The sequence below is a fragment of the Coregonus clupeaformis genome, chromosome 13, assembly GCF_020615455.1.
Source record: "Coregonus clupeaformis isolate EN_2021a chromosome 13, ASM2061545v1, whole genome shotgun sequence".
In the NCBI taxonomy this organism is placed as follows: Eukaryota; Metazoa; Chordata; class Actinopteri; order Salmoniformes; family Salmonidae; genus Coregonus; species Coregonus clupeaformis.
This window is the reverse complement of record NC_059204.1, coordinates 45,592,857-45,611,949: the sequence shown is the minus strand read 5'-3', so window position 1 is coordinate 45,611,949 and position 19,093 is coordinate 45,592,857. Positions and strand designations below refer to the sequence as shown.

Genomic DNA, 19,093 nt, shown 5'->3' with positions numbered 1-19,093 from the left:
AACGCCAGGACAGCGGAGTCACTCACCACCTTCCGGAGACACTTGATACCTCACCTCTTTAAGGAATACCTGGTATAGGATAAAAGTAATCCTTCTACCCTCCCCCTACCCCCCCCCAAAAAAAATTTAATAAATAATAATAATACAAATTGATATATTGTAAAGTGGTTGTCCCATTGGCTATCATAAGGTGAATGCACCAATTTGTAAGTCGCTCTGGATAAGAGCGTCTGCTAAATGACGAAAATGTAAATGTATGATACGAAGAGGCAGGACGCAGAAATCAATAATGTAAAGGTTTACTTAACACTTGAGCAAGAGAACAATAATATGCCATTTAGCAGACGCTTTTATCAGAAGCGATTTAAAGTCATGTGCGCATACATTTTTACGTATGGGTGGTCCCGGGGATCGAACCCACTACCCTGGCATTACAAGCGCCATGCTCTACCAATTGAGCTACAGAGGACCACAACAAAGAGTGAGTACACGACATGACACTAAAAATCACACACAACACACTGAACAGTCCAAGGCTATATAGGGGTGTTGATGAGATGAGGTGCAGGTGCGCTGGAGGTGATTAGGGTGCATTGGGTTTCCATTCCTGTGTTGCCGAGGTGGTGCGCTCAGACCGGTGGCTCAGTAGACTGGCGAATCAGAGAACTGGAGGACGTCCCCCCCCCGACGCGCAGCTCCCGCCGCAGGACATCGCCAGCCAGGAGGACGACCCCGAGGACGAGGAGCGTGCCGGTCATGGCGGCGAAAGTCCCGAATTAGGTTGGGGTCCAGAACGTCCCCAGCCGGAACCCAGCTCCTCTCCTCAGGACCATACACCTCCCAGTCCACCAGGTAACGGAGCCGTCCCCCACGGAACCTGGAGTCCAGCAGGTCCCTCTCCGAATACGCTGGACTCCCGTCAATGTCCAGGGGTGGGGGGGGGGCGTACCCCGGGGGACGGCATCCGCAAGAGGACCAGGAACCACCGGCCTGAGGAGAGACACATGAAAAGTGGGTGAGACACGGTAGTGAGGGGGAAGGAGCAGCCGGTACGATACCTCATTTATCCGCCGGAGGACCAGGCTGTGATCCTCTTGGTGATCCAATTGATGGTGGGGTTGTGTAGTCTGAGTCAGGGCAATCCCAAGACGATCCGATGAAGGGGTGACGTGACGATGTGGAAGGACAGCTCCTTGTGGTGCTCCGGTAGTGTAGGAATGGTGATGGGGAGAGTGACGTGCGTAATGGTGGCTGATCCAAGTGGTTTATTGTCCAACGAGGTGACGTGTAGTGGAGAAGGCAGTGGCACAGTGGGCAACCCCCATTCAGAGACCAGCTCCCTATCAATAAGGTTCCCTGCTGATCCGGAATCTATCATTGCCGTGGAAAGCGAAGAGAAGGAAGAACCATTCACCATTAGGGGAACTAAAAACAATGGTTTGGTGACAGGTGATGACGGAACACTCACGCTGCGGCGACGGGAGTCATACCGCCTAGATAGGGAGCCGCCAGGAAATCTGTGGTCCGTGGTGGTGTAGGGGGTGCTGCCCACCTCCATGGGTGAGGACTCGGAGGCAGGGCAGCTTCCATAGCTCAGATGGGGTGAGCGTCGAGGCTCCGGGTGGTGTTGGGAATGCCGTCGGTCTCTCAACACGTCGTCAAGATGAATGGACGTGGCGATGAGGGTATCAAGGTCCATCTCGTCATCCCGACATGCGAGTTCCATTGTGATGTCCTCCCGTAAACCTCTCCTGAAGGTCGTGTGCAGAGCACGCTCATTCCAGCCGGAAGACGCCGCCACCGTGCAAAAGCTCAGGTTGTAATCGAACGCGGCCTCCTCTCCCTCTTGTAGCCGGAGGAGACGCTCACCCCCGTCCTTTCCCTCCATGGGATGATCGAACACCGCCCTGAACCAAGCAAGGAAGGTGGAGTAGGGAAGCTTTGCGGCCTCACCTCCTTCCCAGACTGCCGTGGCCCAATCCAGTGCCTTTCCCTTCAGTAGCGAAATCACCAACGCTTTCCTGGCTTGGTCCGATGGAGATGCCCCACGCTGACGCACCAGATACAGAGTAGCAGGAAGCCTCTATATTTCGTCGTTTTCCCGTCATAGCGCTCCGGAAGGGCGAGGGGTCCCTCAGACATTGGGGATAGCAGAGAGGAAGTGGACTGGGTGCACTCGCCGCTCCCTGAGGTGGAACCGGAGCGATGGTCAGTTATGCAGCGTTTGGAGCACTTCCTGCATGGCGGCGTTCAGCTGGGCAATCTGCTGCTGCTGCTGGTCAAGGAGCTGGGAAACTCCAGGAGGATTACCTGCTGCATCCATCTTCGTGATAGGTGTGTGATTCTGTGACGAGTACTGAAAATATGAAGAGGCAGGACACAGACGCAGGAATCAACAACGTAAAGGTTTACTTAACACTTGAGCAAGAGAACAACAAAGAGCGAGTACACGACATGCCACTAACAATCACACACAACACAACACTGAACAGTCCAGGGCTATATAGGGGTGGTGATGAGATGTTGAGGTGCAGGTGTGCTGGAGGTGATTAGGGTACGTTGGGTTTCCATTCCGGTGTTGCCGAGGTTGCCTGCTCCCCGCACCAAGCCAGTGGTGCGCGTCGTCAGCCCAGTCCGGCCCGTTCCTGCTCCCCGCACCAAGCCAGGGGTGCGCGTCGTCAGCCCAGTCCGGCCCGTTCCTGCTCCCCGCACCAAGCCAGTGGTGCGTGTGTCCAGTCCGGCACGGCCCGTGCCTGTTCCACCGGTGCCTGGTCGGCACCGGTCAGCTGCTCCACTCCGAGCCAGAGCAATCCGCTCCACCGGGGGTCCAGTCCAGCTCCGGTCAGCGGCTCCACTCGGAGCCAGAGCAGTCCGCTCCACCGGTGCCTGATCCAGTTCCGGTCAGCGGCTCCACCCCGGAGCCAGAGCAGTTTGATCCACCGTTGTCGGGTCCAGCTCCAGTCAGCGGTTCCAGTCCAGACCCAGATGTCAGCCCCTCTCCAGGTTCGGGGTCTCCCACACCAGGGTCCAGACAGGGCGTGGTACTTCGTGGGAGGAAGGAGAGAGGAAGCAGCGCGCCAAGGTCCAGACCAGACCAGGGGCGCAACGGGGAGGTGGAGAGTAAGTGGTGGTTACACCCGGAGCCGGATCCGCCTCCGAGGCGGAATGCCCACCCGGCCCCTACCCTGTTAGGTTTATGTGGCGCGGTCGGAGTCCGCACCTTTGGGGGGGGGGGTACTGTCACGCCCTGACTCAGGGGACGGTTATTTGTTGAGTCAGGGTGTGTATATTTCGTGTTGTGTTTATTTCTATGTTTAGTTTCTAGATCATTTAGATCTATGTTGGCCAGGGTGGTTCCCAATCAGAGGCAGCTGTAGCTCGTTGTCTCTGATTGGGGACCATACTTAGGCAGCCTTTTGGCACCAGTCAGTTGTGGGATCTTGTTCTGTGTGAGGTATGTTATTTTGTCTACCTTGGACTTCACGTTTCGTTTGTTGTTTTGTCGTGTGTTCATACGTAAATAAATATGAATACATATCACGCTGCGCCTTGGTCCTTCTCGTTAATGAACGATCGTGACAATTTCTTTAAGCAATGGCTTTTTTCTGGCCACTCTTCCGTAAAGCCCAGCTCTGTAGAGTGTATGGCTTAAAGTGGTCCTATGGACAGATACTCCAATCTCCGCTGTGGAGCTTTGCAGCTCCTTCAGGGTTATCTTTGGTGCCATTGTTGCCTCTCTGATTAATGCCCTCCTTGCCTGGTCCGTGAGTTTTGGTGGGCGGCCCTCTCTTGGCAGGTTTGTTGTGGTGCCATATTCTTTCCATTTTTTTATAATGGATTTAATGGTGCTCCGTGGGATGTTAAAAGTTTCTGATATTTTTTTATATCCCAAACCTGATCTGTACTTCTCCACAACTTTGTCCCTGACCTGTTTGGAGAGCTCCTTGGTCTTCATGGTGCAGCTTGCTTGGTGGTGCCCCTTGCTTAGTGGTGTTGCAGACTCTGGGGCCTTTTAGAACAGGTGTATATATATTGATATCATGTGACAGATCATGTGACACTTAGATTGCACACTGGTGGACTTTATTTAACTAATTATGTGACTTCTGAAGGTAATTGGTTGCACCAGATCTTATTTAGGGGCTTTATAGCAAAGGGGGTGAATACATATGCAAGCACCACTTTTCCGTTATACATTTTTTAGAATTTTTTTAAACAAGTAATTTTTTTTATTCCACTTCACCAATTTGGACTATTTTGTGTATGTCCATTACATGAAATCCAAATATAAATCCATTTAAATTACAGGTTGTAATGCAACAAAATAGGAAAAACACCAAGGGGGATGAATACTTTTGCAAGGTCTAGAACAAGAAACAATCGTAACAACATACAACAAATATGTTCACATATTTACCAAAACAAGGAATACATCCGCCGTCTTAAAAGCCAGAGAGGGAATCTAGAAGAAAATTGCAGACAGAGTAAATGTGCAAGTGAAGTGGCACGATTCCAATATCTAATAGGCCTAGATTACACACATGGGTGATTAGTAATAATGATTTCACTTTATAGAGAGAGCACCTTTATTGCAATGCTGGTGATATTAAGTGGCTATGGCCTAATATGTAAGTTGTAGTAGCGTATATCACAACTGCAATGATAGGCCCATTCCATAGCTTATGTAGGATGAATAATAATGTATTGAATTCATAGAGTGCTTTTCATGACAACACGGGCAACAATGTGTTCTATGTTTAGTTGTAAAATTTAGATTTAGATTTACGTAATTTAGCAGACGCTCTTATCCAGAGCGACTTACAAATTGGTGCATTCACCTTATAGCCAGTGGGATAACCACTTTACAATATGTTTTTTTTTTTTTTTATGGGGTGGGGTAAGGGGGGGTAGAAGGATTACTTTATCCTATCCCAGGTATTCCTTAAAGAGGTGGGATTTCAAGTGTCTCCGGAAGGTGGTGAGTGACTCCGCTGTCCTGGCGTCGTGAGGGGTGCCAGAGCAGCGAACACTTTTGACTGGGCTGAGCGGGAACTGTGCTTCCGCAGAGGTAGGGGGGCCAGCAGACCAGAGGTGGATGAACGCAATGCCCTCGTTTGGGTGTAGGGACTGATCAGAGCCTGAAGGTACGGCGGTGCCGTTCCCCTCACAGTAGGCAAGCACCATGGTCTTGTAGCAGATGCGAGCTTCAACTGGAAGCCAGTGGAGTGTGCGGAGGAGCAGGGTGACGTGAGAGAACTTGGGAAGGTTGAACACCAGACGGGCTGCGGCATTCTGGATGAGTTGTAGGGGTTTAATGGCAGAGGCAGGGAGCCCAGCCAACAGCAAGTTGCAGTAATCCAGACGGGAGATGACAAGTGCCTGGATTAGGACCTGTGCCGCTTCCTGTGTAAGGCAGGGTCGTACTCTCCGAATGTTGTAGAGCATGAACCTACAGGATCGGGTCACCGCCTTGATGTTAGCGGAGAACGACAGGGTGTTGTCCAGGGTCACGCCAAGGCTCTTTGCACTCTGGGAGGAGGACACAACAGAGTTGTCAACCGTGATGGCGAGATCATGGAACGGGCAGTCCTTCCCCGGGAGGAAGAGCAGCTCCGTCTTGCCGAGGTTCAGCTTGAGGTGGTGATCCGTCATCCACACTGATATGTCTGCCAGACATGCAGAGATGCGATTCGCCACCTGGTTATCAGAAGGGGTAAAGGAGAAGATGAGTTGTGTGTCATCTGCGTAGCAATGATAGGAGAGGCCATGTGAGGATATGACAGAGCCAAGTGACTTGGTGTATAGCGAGAATAGGAGAGGGCCTAGAACTGAGCCCTGGGGGACACCAGTGGTGAGAGCACGTGGTGCGGAGACAGATTCTCGCCACGCCACTTGGTAGGAGCGACCTGTCAGGTAGGACGCAATCCAAGAGTGAGCCGCGCCGGAGATGCCCAACTCGGAGAGGGTGGAGAGGAGGATCTGATGGTTCACAGTATCAAAGGCAGCAGACAGGTCTAGAAGGACAAGAGCAGAGGAGAGAAAGTTAGCTTTAGCAGTGCGGAGAGCCTCCGTGACACAGAGAAGAGCAGTCTCAGTTGAATGACCAGTCTTGAAACCTGACTGGTTTGGATCAAGAAGGTCATTCTGAGAGAGATAGCAAGAGAGTTGGCTAAAGACGGCACGCTCAAGAGTTTTGGAGAGAAAAGAAAGAAGGGATACTGGTCTGTAGTTGTTGACATCGGAGGGTCGAGTGTAGGGTTTTTTTGAGAAGGGGTGCAACTCTCGCTCTCTTGAAGATGGAAGGGACATAGCCAGCGGTCAAGGATGAGTTGATGAGCGAGGTGAGGTAAGGGAGAAGGTCTCCGGAAATGGTCTGGAGAAGAGAGGAGGGGATAGGGTCAAGCGGGCAGGTTGTTGGGCGGCCGGCCGTCACAAGTCGCAAGATTTCATCTGGAGAGAGAGGGGAGAAAGAAGTCAAAGCATAGGGTAGGGCAGTGTGAGCAGGACCAGCAGTGTCTTAACAAACGAGGATCGGATGTCGTCAACCTTCTTTTCAAAATGGTTGATGAAGTCATCCACAGAGAGGGAGGAGGGGGGGAGGGGGAGGATTCAGCAGGGAGGAGAAGGTGGCAAAGAGCTTCCTAGGGTTAGAGGCAGATGCTTGGAATTTAGAGTGGTAGAAAGTGGCTTTAGCAGCAGAAACAGAGGAAGAAAATGTAGAGAGGAGGGAGTGAAAAGATGCCAGGCCCGCAGGGAGTCTAGTTTTCCTCCATTTCCTCTCGGCTGCCCGGAGCCCTGTTCTGTGAGCTCGCCACGAGTCGTCAAGCCACGGAGCAGGAGGGGAGGACCGAGCCGGCCGGGAGGATAGGGGACATAGAGAGTCAAAGGATGCAGAAATGGAGGAGAGGAGGGTTGAGGAGGCAGAATCAGGAGATTGGAGGGAGAAGGATTGAGCAGAGGGAAGAGATGATAGGATGGAAGAGGAGAGAGTAGCGGGAGAGAGAGAGCGAAGGTTGCGACGGCGCATTACCATCTGAGTAGGGGCAGAGTGAGTAGTGTTGGAGGAGAGCGAGAGAGAAAAGGATACAAAGTAGTGGTCGGAGACATGGAGGGGAGTTGCAGTGAGATTAGTAGAAGAACAGCATCTAGTAAAGATGAGGTCAAGCGTATTGCCTGCCTTGTGAGTAGGGGGGGGGGACTGTGAGAGGTTGAGGTCAAAAGAGGAGAGGAGTGGAAAGAAGGAGGCAGAGAGAAATGAGTCAAAGGTAGACGTAGGGAGGTTAAAGTCACCCAGAACTGTGAGGGGTGAGCCATCCTCAGGAAAGGAACTTATCAAGGCATAAAGCTCATTGATGAACTCTCCAAGGGAACCTGGAGGGCGATAAATGATAAGGATGTTAAGCTTGAATGGGCTAGTGACTGTGACAGCATGGAATTCAAATGAGGAGATAGACAGATGGGTCAGGGGAAAAAGAGAGAATGTCCACTTGGGAGAGATGAGGATTCCTGTGCCACCACCCCGCTGACCAGATGCTCTCGGGTATGGGAGAACACATGGTCAGACGAGGAGAGAGCAGTAGGAGTAGCAGTGTTTTCAGTGGTAATCCATGTTTCCGTCTGCGCCAAGAAGTCGAGGGACTGGAGGGTAGCATAGGCTGAAATGAACTCTGCCTTGTTGGCCGCAGAACGGCAGTTCCAGAGGCTGCCGGAGACCTGGAACTTCACGTGGGTCGTGCGCGCAGGGACCACCAGGTTAGAGTGGCAGCAGCCACGCGGTGTGAGGCGTTTGTATAGCCTGTGCGGAGAGGAGAGAACAGGGATAGACAGACGCATAGTTGACAGGCTACAGAAAATGGCTACAATAATGCAAAGGAGATCAGAATGAAATGAACTAAACATCTGGGAAAGCGAGAGAGCGGGGCCTCCCTCACTTACGTTTCACTAAAACACCCAAATATAACTCTCCCAACTTCTACCTCAGAAACTATAATTGTTGTAAACTACAGCGGTTCAATGTTTTCTAGGAATAGACTAACTAAGTTAATTCAGCTAGCTAACTTGGTACAGTATTCTTCCGTGAAAACAGTCCAGGGCACCGAATCCTATGACGCCACAGCCAACTAGCATGCCAGCCTCCAACAACACGGTTTAGCACAAATACTTGGCCACAACAAACCACCAGTGTGTCAACACGCCAAGCAGATCATTCGTGTCCGTGTCTAACGTTGTGGGTTAGGCCCGACAGCTTGAGCGAGTCCGTCGTCAACTTATTCAGCCAGTTAGTTAGCTAGAATAGTTAGCATACTAGCTAGCCATTGCTTTCTGCCAATGAAAAAAACCCTCCTCCCACGGCACGAACACACAGAGAGAGCCAAGCTAACGTTAACTAGTCACCCATGTCCCGAATTCCCTTGAATGACTCTGGTTACCAGTATGTAAAAACAAAACAAAAATGTAGGTTATAACTTACCCCTAGCAGCTACTGTTAGGTAGCCAAGTGCAAAGCTAGCCACTGAATTGACTCAGCCAGTTCACGTCTGTTCGCTAGGTGGTTCCAGCTATTGTTTAGTAGCTATCCAGGTAGCAACAAGCTAGCTACATTTCGAGCACAGTAGCTACTAACTACCTAATGTTAACACTTCAGACAATGAGGTTAGAAAAACAGCTGAATGGTAGGCAGCTAGCTGGCGTAATTACAGGTACTCTCAAGCGTGAATCAACTATCTACAGTTGCTAATAGTTACCAGTAGCTACCCGCTAGCTAGTCCAGGTAGTGGGTTAGCTAGCCTCGTGCTTCACCGGGCTCAGCCGAATACAATACTTACCTACAATAATTACATACAATAACCTACGATAACTACCTACAATACCTAACTACAATCTAAATACATGGTTTAAGCTTTACTCGACACCATATAAGCCATATATGCCAAGCTTACCTCCCGCCAGAGAGAGACACAACCTCACCCGACGACTGCACCGACAAAATAAGTTAAAAATATAATTGAATTGAATGACTGTTTCTGAAAATGATTTGGTTTGGTGAAAGTTTAGTCTACAGTATTCAATAGCTAACCTGTTTGTTTATGCTATTCACGTAGTCTCCTTCATTTGGTCCAGAGGGTATTTGAATGGGGGATATGTGTCCAATCTATAACAGCAATGACGTTTTGAAAATCTGTGGGATGAATTAGGCTATTTATCATTTTTATCATGTTGCCTAGGTTTATTAATTTGAGATTAGCAAAGCATCACTGGCAGTCAACTGACCGCAGCCTACTGTACCTGCCATTCTGTAAAAGTCGTCCATGATTATATGGACAGCTTGATGGCCAGGGAATTTAACAAAGACATTAAAAAACTTCCAGTGGTAAAAAAAGGGTTACATTTGTTATATGGGTTGAGTACATTGACCAGATATGAGTGATTGTGCAGAAAAACGATAACGTTAAAAAATAAATTATTCTGAATGATCTAAAGGATGTATTCAAGGTCCAATAATTAGTTCCCTTTGTAAAGCACGGCGAACAATGCAGGCACTGATGTCAAGTGGATTATCCAAAAAGGGACAGGCCATAGTGACAAACAAAAATCTGAAGTCCCATATTTATTTACCAAGACAGGCTAAGATGAAGTTAACCTAATAGGTAGCAGGTGTGCTTCAGAGCATTCATTGCTATGGTTTCTGATCAGGCTCTCTTTCAAGCTCTCTTTCTGGAGCTGGAAATTCTGAGTTTACACAAGTTCTGGTTTGACAGATTTCTGGAATACCCCTCAGGTCTAAGTTCATGTAAAATACAACACAGCTATTAGATCTATCCTAGGCTACTTGTCCATGTTCTTCAGCATGAACTAGTCAAAAGCTGCTACTACTAGAATAGGGATCGTTTGTCTACATCTTTTGACCTGAGAACTACAACAAAAACAGTAGTTAATAAATGGAATGGATGTCCTGTTCTGATTTAAGTCATTGTGGAAAGTTAGTTGAATTAAGAGGTATTCAGCCATGGCATTGTAACCATTATTTTGGTTAACTAGCTAGCTAATGCTAGCATAACTAGCTAGCTACTTCTGTACAAATTGTTTTAGCTGTTACAGTGCCTTCAAAAAGTATTCATAGACATTGACTTATTCCACATTTTGTTGTGTTACAGCCTGATCTCAAAATGGATTAAATACATATTTTTTCTCACCCATCTACACACAATACCCCATAATGACAAAGTTAAAACATATTTTTATGATTTTTTTGCAAATGTATTGTAAATTAAATTCAGAAATATCTCATTAAAATAAGTATTCACACCCCTGAGTCAATACTTTGTAGAAACACCTTTGGCACAGATTACAGCTGTGAGACTTTCTGGGTAAATTTCTAAGAGCTTTCCACGCCTGGATTGTGCAACATTTGCCCATTATTCTTTTCAAAATTCTTCAAGCTCTTGGTTGTTGATCATTGCTGGACAACCATTTTCAGGTCTTGCCATAGATTTTCAAGTAGATTTAAGTAAAAACTGTAATCGGCCACTCAGGAACATTCACTGTCTTCTTGGTAAGCAACTCCAGTGTAGATTTGGCCTTGTGTTTTAGGTTATTGTCCTGCTGAAAGGTGAATTAATATCCCAGTGTCTGGTGGAAAGCAGACTGAACCAGGTTTTCCTCTAGCATTTAGCCCGTAATTAGCTCCATTTATATCCATAATATGATGCAGCCACCACTATGCTTGACAATATGAAGAGTGGTACTCAGTAATGTATTGAATTTGCCCCAAACACAACACTTTGTATTCTGGACAAAAAGTGAATTGCTTTGCCACATTTTTTGCAGTATTACTTTAGTGCCTTGTTGCAAAAAGGATGCATGTTTTGGAATATGTTTATTCTGTACAGGCTTCCTTCTTTTCACTCTGTAATTTAGGTTAGTATTGTGAAGTAACTACAATGTTGTTGATCCATCCTCAGGATTCTCCTATCACAGCCATTAAACTCTGTAACTGTTTTAAAGTCACCATTGGCCTCATGGTGAAATCCCTGAGCAGTTTCCTTCCTGTACAGCAACTGAGTTAGGAAGGATGCCTGTATCTTTGTAGTGACTGGGTGTATTCATACACCATCCAAAGTGTAATTAATAACTTCACCATGCTCAAAGGGATATTAAATGTCTGCTTTTTACCCATCTACCAATAGGTGCCCTTCTTTGCAAGGCATTGTAAAACCTCCCTGGTCTTTGTGGTTTCATCTGTGTTTGAAATTCACTGCTCGACAGATAATTGTAAGTGTGGGTTTCTGAAGGCACTGTATCTAAAGAAACGCCAGGGAATATGTTTATGGTTGAACTTTCTGTAAGTTTTCCTTCAAAAATGTTGCTCAAAGCTGCGTGCATAGTGCACTACAATAAGGACAGACAGTGCTTCCGAGCACGAGGTTGTGTTCCGAAATGTGCACTTGTGTTCTCCTGTTCTTTCAAGGGTGATCTTCCAAGAACACCTGAGAGAGCATACTGTCTAGTATGAGAGAACGCAGAGCGCTTCAAATCCGTTACATTTTAAATGTACTTAGATGTGACCTCTAACCTAAACAGGAAACTGCATCATCGCGCAGCCGGCGTGGTCATGGCTAGAAGGGATCAAATTAACATCATTTTAGCTAACCCTTTTCCTTACCTAATTCTCCTAATCTGCTATGTTAGTTATCCTAAACTGCTACGATACATCAAAACTGATGTTAATTTGACAAAAGCTGGATCCCTTTTAGCCATGACCAGCCTGCATCAACAAAGCTAGCTTTTATCAAAACAGTACGGTATTAACGTGTTTCTTTGACAGCCCTAAATAATATACATCTCTGAATTGATTTGGTAAAATGTAACAGAGTAAAAAGTAAGTTAGTTCCTTCAGAAATTACTTGAGTAAGAGTACAAGTACAGCGCTAGCAGAGAGTAACTAGAAAAGTACTAGTTCCTCCAAAAATGTAATTAAGTACATGTAACGCGTTACTTGTAGTGTGTTACTACCCACCTCTGATGAATGGAATAGCAGTTGTACAATATCATATGAATTAGAGGATGTATAGTATCATACATCTTACCCTGTCGTACAATAGTATACAAATTGGATGACATAACTTATCATATATCTTGGAGGACGTATAGTATTGCCCATCTATCTGACAACAGATTGCTTGTTTGACCATAACAGGACAATTATAGGAGAATTTACATTGGTGGGGAACTAACGACAAAGATTAGGATAAATAAAACGACAAAGGTTAGGTGAATTGGGTTACATTTAGAACAAAGGTTAGCTACAATTCTACAGTCATCCTTGACTTGACTCGAACATGCAACCTTTGGATTGCGAGAACTGTCACGGATTCCGCATCCCATCCTACTCGACCAACTTCCCTACGAATTTTAAGGTACGAATTTCACTGTACTGTTTTACACCTGTTTTATCACGTGCACGTGATGAATAAACGTTGAAACTTTCGTTTCTGTCTCAAGTAACTACTAACTAAACTCAGTCCATGCCCAAAGACATTTAACTAACCCAAGATAGACCAGAGCCTGTAGTTTCCAATGAGAGCAAATAAATCATAGTGGACAGAACAAGCAAAGAGGTGGGCAGAGCCAAGCACGAGCTAGTAAGATCCTATTGGAGCTTTATAGCATTTATATTCACATTTCGTTAGGAAACGCCTACTATGAATTGCGAGTGTGCAATAACTCAATTCGCCCATGCACTCCTTCTAAACAACACAAATTTTTTTGAAACTTTGGCAAAGGGTAACGTCTACAAAACGCAGTCCACTCTGTTTGTTACAGATTCTAGTTTTGGAAACAGATAACTGTATGGAGATCAAATGTTTAATCGATGAGAAAAGTAGCAGAATGTCGGCCAAAATCATTCTCGCGCCATCTTCCGCCACTGGGCTTCCTCTCATCGCTATATTTTGGTAGTGAGTGGAAACGCCAACCGGATGCTTCACATTTATACATCCGGTGAAATATCTGGCTCATTATTCTGTCTGTGACATGGTAATGCGCACACGTTAGTCATTTTGTGTGACAACTACAACTCCCACATTGCCGTTGTGATATCCCAGAACCGACCGGCCGATCACCTCTTCCGCAACCAACTTCCCCATTATTCAATCGAGAACCTTGTACTACTGAGCAGAAATGTCTGGGCTCCTCAGAACAATTTCAACCCGCACTGCTCCAGCTCTGCGGGGACCCATGATCACCCAGAGGGCCAGTGTCTTCACCAGACCGGCTAAAGACCCTCTCGGCCCCGCTGTAAGTAGCTTTATCTGTAATCTTGATACTGGCAATAATATAATTAGTAACTAGCTCGTACTAGGTGTTGTGGCATACGCTATGGTGTTGGGCCTGTGAGTCAACGTTATCTAGCTAACTAATTGATAGCTGAATGTTTATCAATGTATTATTGTCCTAATTCCACTATGGCGGGGTAACATCGCAACGACACACGAGTGTTTCATAGATTTGTCTTATTTTAGCAAAACATCCATTGAACATTTTAGTTAGACTGGAAGGTCACGTTAGCAAGTTAGCTAACAGTTAGCTAGCTAGGTCAGTTCGTGACAGGCCAGGGCAGAGATGCATAACTACCAAGCCAACGCCGGCTGACACACTGACAGGTCGCGGTTCTATTTTGCAGTATATTTTACTATATTATACCTTTTATAAATACCTCTGCTTTCCTATCAATGTAAAACGTTATTTCATTATTGCTATTGTGCTAATAATTTATTAACGTTTATTGGCGCGTTAATCTACAAGGTCGTGTTAGCTATGTAGCTACGTTAGCTTGTTAGGTAACATTGCTAGTCACTGATGATTCACCACATGACATTGAGGCAATCATCAGTTATATACATTTGAACATTCTGTAACGTTATACAACACCCTCAACATGGCACATTGCCTGGAATAACGTAACCATGTTTACGCTCTACCTCCCTTTTTGTAGGAGACAGTCATCGGACTGGGGATGTTCGCGGTGGCTATCCTGGGACCCTCCGGTTGGATTCTCGCCAACATTGAGAACTACAAGAAGAAATAATAACTTAACATGGACTCTGTCTTTTAGCTGGGACGTCCCGTACATTCTCTACTTACTTAAGACCCTCCTGGGACCATAATCACTTCAAAAACTCCTCTCTTAAAACCATGGAACAAATCCCCAACGTCCATGAACTACCTCTCCATCTCCAGTTTACTCTTCACTCCAGTCTGTTGACTGTCAGCCAATAAAATTGGCTGCACAACATCTCAAGAATTGTGCATTTTAATTGGCTTCTTCAAACAAGGAGTATGTTACAATAATGATAATAAAACGTATTTAAACTTTAAATGGTCTAGTATCAAATGTGCATGTTATGTGCGTCTCAAAAATGCCAACACCACCCATTTTAAAATTGCATGCGGAAAAATAAGCTGTAAGAGCTGTCTGTTTAATATCAGTGGCCACCAACAGTGTATCAGGTTCTTTCTGATTTACTATGGGTACTTGGAAGTTTGAAAATATAAACCATTTTACAATATTTCACATACCTGCAAATAATTGTTTTATGGGTTATGATGTAAGAAAGTACTGTAGCACTGATATTCTTGAAATAGTTATTTCAATCTAGTTGTCATCAAGTTGTCATCTCAATTATGATTTCATTTTACATTTACATTTTAGTCATTTAGCAGACGCTCTTATCCAGAGCGACTTACAGTTAGTGAGTGCATACATTTTTTTAAATAATAACAATTCATACTGGCCCTACTCCAAACGGAAAACGTTTTGCCACGAAAACGAGAGTTTCTATTGGACAAATTCAGGTAGGTCGCTCCGTTTTGGTTCTTAAACGGTTTCTGTTGCAAGATGTAATAATTACACCCCAGACTTAACTGGGCAGAAAAAATGCAATGTAACGTTCAATTAAACGGGAACGGTTCGGTTCTGAGCGACCAGTTGAAAAAAGAGGAAGGGTTGGGTTGCTGTTTGGGGAAACGTGCCGTTTAGTACAAGCCCATACGCAACGTAGTAAAAGTTTAATCGGAACTGAACGCACCCCTGGTGCGGTGGGTGGGTGTGACTGGCGCTCTCTCAAAACGGAGATCGGATATGATCTGAAACCCGCTGGCTCCTTTGACTACTAATTGCTACTTTTTTTGCCGTTACTCTAAATTAGCATTTTACTTCAATGAATTATAGCCTGGCAGACTAGGCTTGCTCCTCCAACTGGCTATTTCAGTTACAGAGGCAGAGCATACATTGAAATACAATCTCAGTGTAGTTTATAGCCTATAGCAGGGGTGTCAAACATACGCGAGGGGTACAATCATTTACATTAGTCATTTAGCAGACGCTCTTATCCAGAGCGACTTACAGGAGCAATTAGGGTTAAGTGCCTTGCTCAAGGGAACATCGACAGATTTTTCACCTAGTCGGCTCGGGGATTAGAACCAGCGACCTCTTGGTTACTGGCACAACGCTCTTAACCACTAAGCTACCTGCCGCCCCACCAGCCTACGGGTGGTTTGAGTAAAGACAACAATTTACTTAAATGACTAAACCAAATCGAAACTGAGGTCCCTCCCCTCTGACCTTCTCCAATGGGTTTTGAGGAGGTGAGAAGAGGTGGTGAGGAGTATGCGATTGAGATTCTCCCTGTGTAGAAATTATAATGGACCTACATTCATCAGCTTGCTAATAATCACTGTTGATAGTTTCATCCTAAAACTATCAATACCACCATCTGTTGGCAAGTAGCTGCTGTTACAATATAATACGCTGCTATAGAAATTAACATACTCTGGTGCATTCGCTTTTTTGTGCACCTTTGTGCTATGTCAATTATTGAGGCAAGGAGTTGGCTTTCATTTGCCTCAGTTACATTTGTTAGTGTAGATTTCATGTATCTAAGTCTGTGCATTTGAAAGTTTTAAAATATGTACAGAGTTGTGCTCACATGACCCCTAAAAAGTACTTATTGAATATGTCCGTCTCGTATTTAATGCCAATGCCATCAGGTTAAAACAGACAAAAGGAGTCAAGATGTTTGTTTACAATATATTTAGTTTATGACGTAATTACTTAAATGAGGAGTAGGAAGTGGAAAATGATCTGATGCATCACGATTAACTCAAATGAGGGCATCAAAGAAACTTGTCAGTGCATGATCGCTGTTCTGCTCTGCTTTGTCACAGAAAGGAGGAGGGTTGAACATTTCAGGTTCTTCCAATCCGAGCACCATGTCATAGAAACTCATACTGAGGATAAAAAAGACAGGCGGTCACATAAAAGGCTCTTTCGCAATTCATTTTTCTCTATTCCTTGCATCCTCTTTCCTTGCCTCCTTCTCAAACCACATTGAAGGAGATGGCCCAATCTTCCCCTAAGCCCGGGCTCCTGTAGCACCAAACCCTTCAAAAGGTAAGTGGTACACAATCTCAATTTTAGGCGCATCCTTGGGGATCTCCATTGGCGTCCAGGGATCCTTAAAGGGGACCTTCTCACAGGTTTGGTTATGGTGGAATATTTGATAAGCTATGCCCTGATAAGATGAACAATGATGGACACAACGTCAGAATTATTTTTTGCCCTAAATTTGGATTGAAATTGCACCATATCCTAGCTTCAATCTATTCAATTGTCTTTACACTTTGTCATTATACAGTTCAACCCCCTGATTAACAAAGATACTTGGCAAGATACTGGGTTGTGGCGTCTCAGGCTCTGCAGACTCTTGGATTGCATCCTAACTGGCATGTCGCTCCTACCAGGTGACGTGGAAAGGATCTGTGTCTGCATCACATTCTCTCACTACTGGTGTCCCCCAGGGCTCTGTTCTAGGCCCTCTCCTCTTCTCTCTGTACACCAAGTCACTCATCTCATTTCCTCACAAATATACTTACTGTGATATGTGGTTGTCTCACCTAGCTACCTTTAAAATGGATGCACTAACTGTAATTCACTCTAGATAAGAGCGTCTGCTAAATGACTAAAATGTCAATGTTATATGGCCGAAAAAATTATCATAATGGTTATGGGTGTCCTAAAAACCTACTACTACTTCCAGGTAGGCTCCTTTCACAGATAGCTGCTTCCAGATTCCAGAGGTCTGTGTGTGCATAGGTAGTGGTTTGTAAAAAAAGACATGTAAATATTGCTCTGGTGGGTTTGATGACATTTTTAAAGACTTACCAGTGCCCTCGACCAAAGGTGGTGATTCTTTAATGTGAAAAACATGAATTAGAAACATTCATTCTCAAAAGTACAGTCATACCAATGGGTAGTACTTTCCCAAATAGAGATGCAATCTGGCATGCCTCATACTTTTTGCATGTTTAGGCTATGGACAATATGTATGGTGCTATTTGATTAGCATATTGACGGTGGAATTAGTATGGTTCATTGTTATGATACTTTTAAAATAACAACGTTTTTCTGACTTACTGCATGGATGAGGGCGTTGGGCCAAGCTCCCAACAGCCAGACACAGGCTGATGGAAAACAGAAGGTAGGCTTGCATTGTTTGGCTCTAACATTGGTCTAACATGTAGTACCAGTCAAAAGTTTGGACACACCTACTCAAGTATTTTTATTTTTTACTATTTTCTACATTGTAGAATAATAGTGAAGACATCAAAACTATGAAATATGTGTCATATAGTAACCAAAAAAGTGTTAAACAAATCAAAATATATTTTAGATTCTTCAAAATAGCCACCCTTTCCTTGATGACAGCTTTGCACACTCTTGGTATTCTCTCATCCAGCTTCATGAGGAATGCGTTTCCAACAGTCTTGAAGGAGTTCCCACATGCTGAGCACTTGTTGGCTGCTTTTCCTTCACTCTGCGGTCCAACTAATCCCAAACCATCTCAATTGGGTTGAGGTTGGGTGATGCAGCACTCCATCACTCTCCTTCTTGGTCAAATAGGCCTTACACAGCCTGGAGGTGTGTTTTGGGTCATTGTCCTGTTGAAAAACAAATGATAGTCCCACTAAGCACAAAACAGATGGGATGGCGTATCACTGCAGAATGCTGTGGTAGCCATGCTGGTTAAGTGTGCCTTGAATTCTAAATACATCACCGACAGTGTCACCAGCAAAGCACCATCACACCACCTCCTCCATGCTTCAAAGTGGGAACCATACATGTGGAGATCATCCGTTCACCTACTTTGCGTCTCACAAAGACGGCGGTTGGAACCAAAAATCTCAAATTTATGTATTTTGTTTCAGAGACTTTTGCCGCCCAAAAACTTCAACATCCATTAATGAACATTGGGACAATATATTTCAACATCCAAACATTGGGAATGATGAGAAATGGAATATGGAAAATTAATGTCTATTTTGTGATGTCATAAATTTTTTTATAAAGGCGTTATAATGAAAACATTGTGACTTGAAGAGCTTTTACACTGTGTCTATCAGGGTTACATCCTTTACCTTGTGTAGAAAATATCAAGGAGGAAGACAATGTTTTCGTGAAGATAGGAACGTGATTTTAGCTTAACAACACTTTTGCCTCGTAACTAGCCACCCACGAGGGAGCTCAGAGAGCATGTCAGTATGACGGAAACGCCCCTCTTTACCAGGTTGCATAAAAGACTGAGATAAGAATTATCAGATCAGACTAGACGGACCTCAAGCTGCAGCTTTTGTCCATATTGGTCCCGACTCTGAAAATCAACACGAGGTGAAGACGACAAAGTTGCCTCCACTAACAATCAATGTTATGGCTGAGTAGCTGTTCTAAGTACTGTATCTAAGAAGTTGAATTTAAGTGGGACCATCCTGTTACTCTTCAAACCATCGTCTACTACACTGCTCTCATCACCCCACAGGGGATCATCGACACGGCTGATTAGCCGTCCTCAGAAGACCACTTCCAGAACGAGTGAAAGTAAACAGACAACTAAGAAGAAGGACATTGTGACCTCTTGTGGACAATCAGAGCCTTACATTTAAAAGGCCATCCAAAAGAGAAAGACCAATCGACCCCTTCCCACAAAGACCCGGGTCCAACAGAGATACACGACAAAGACCTCCAACACGTAAATACATG

The 19,093-nt window shown here is 45.2% G+C and overlaps 1 protein-coding gene across 1 annotated transcript; it reads left to right on the top strand.

The window, feature by feature from the left end:
* Positions 1–13,108: 13,108 nt before the first annotated feature.
* LOC121580251 (cytochrome c oxidase subunit 8B, mitochondrial) lies at positions 13,109–14,377 on the top strand. Its single transcript, XM_041895307.2, has 2 exons — positions 13,109–13,296; positions 13,994–14,377. The coding sequence occupies exons 1-2, from the start codon at positions 13,180–13,182 to the stop codon at positions 14,084–14,086; spliced, it is 210 nt and encodes a 69-aa protein (XP_041751241.1). The 5' UTR covers positions 13,109–13,179; the 3' UTR covers positions 14,087–14,377.
* The last annotated feature ends 4,716 nt before the right edge of the window (positions 14,378–19,093 follow it).

Coding starts and splice junctions, on each gene's coding strand:
- LOC121580251 (XM_041895307.2), top strand. CDS start 13,180: ATGTCTGGGCTCCTCAGAACAATTTCAACCCGCACTGCTCCAGCTCTG. Junction 13,297..13,993: donor AAGACCCTCTCGGCCCCGCT/GTAAGTAGCTTT, acceptor CCCTTTTTGTAG/GAGACAGTCATCGGACTGGG.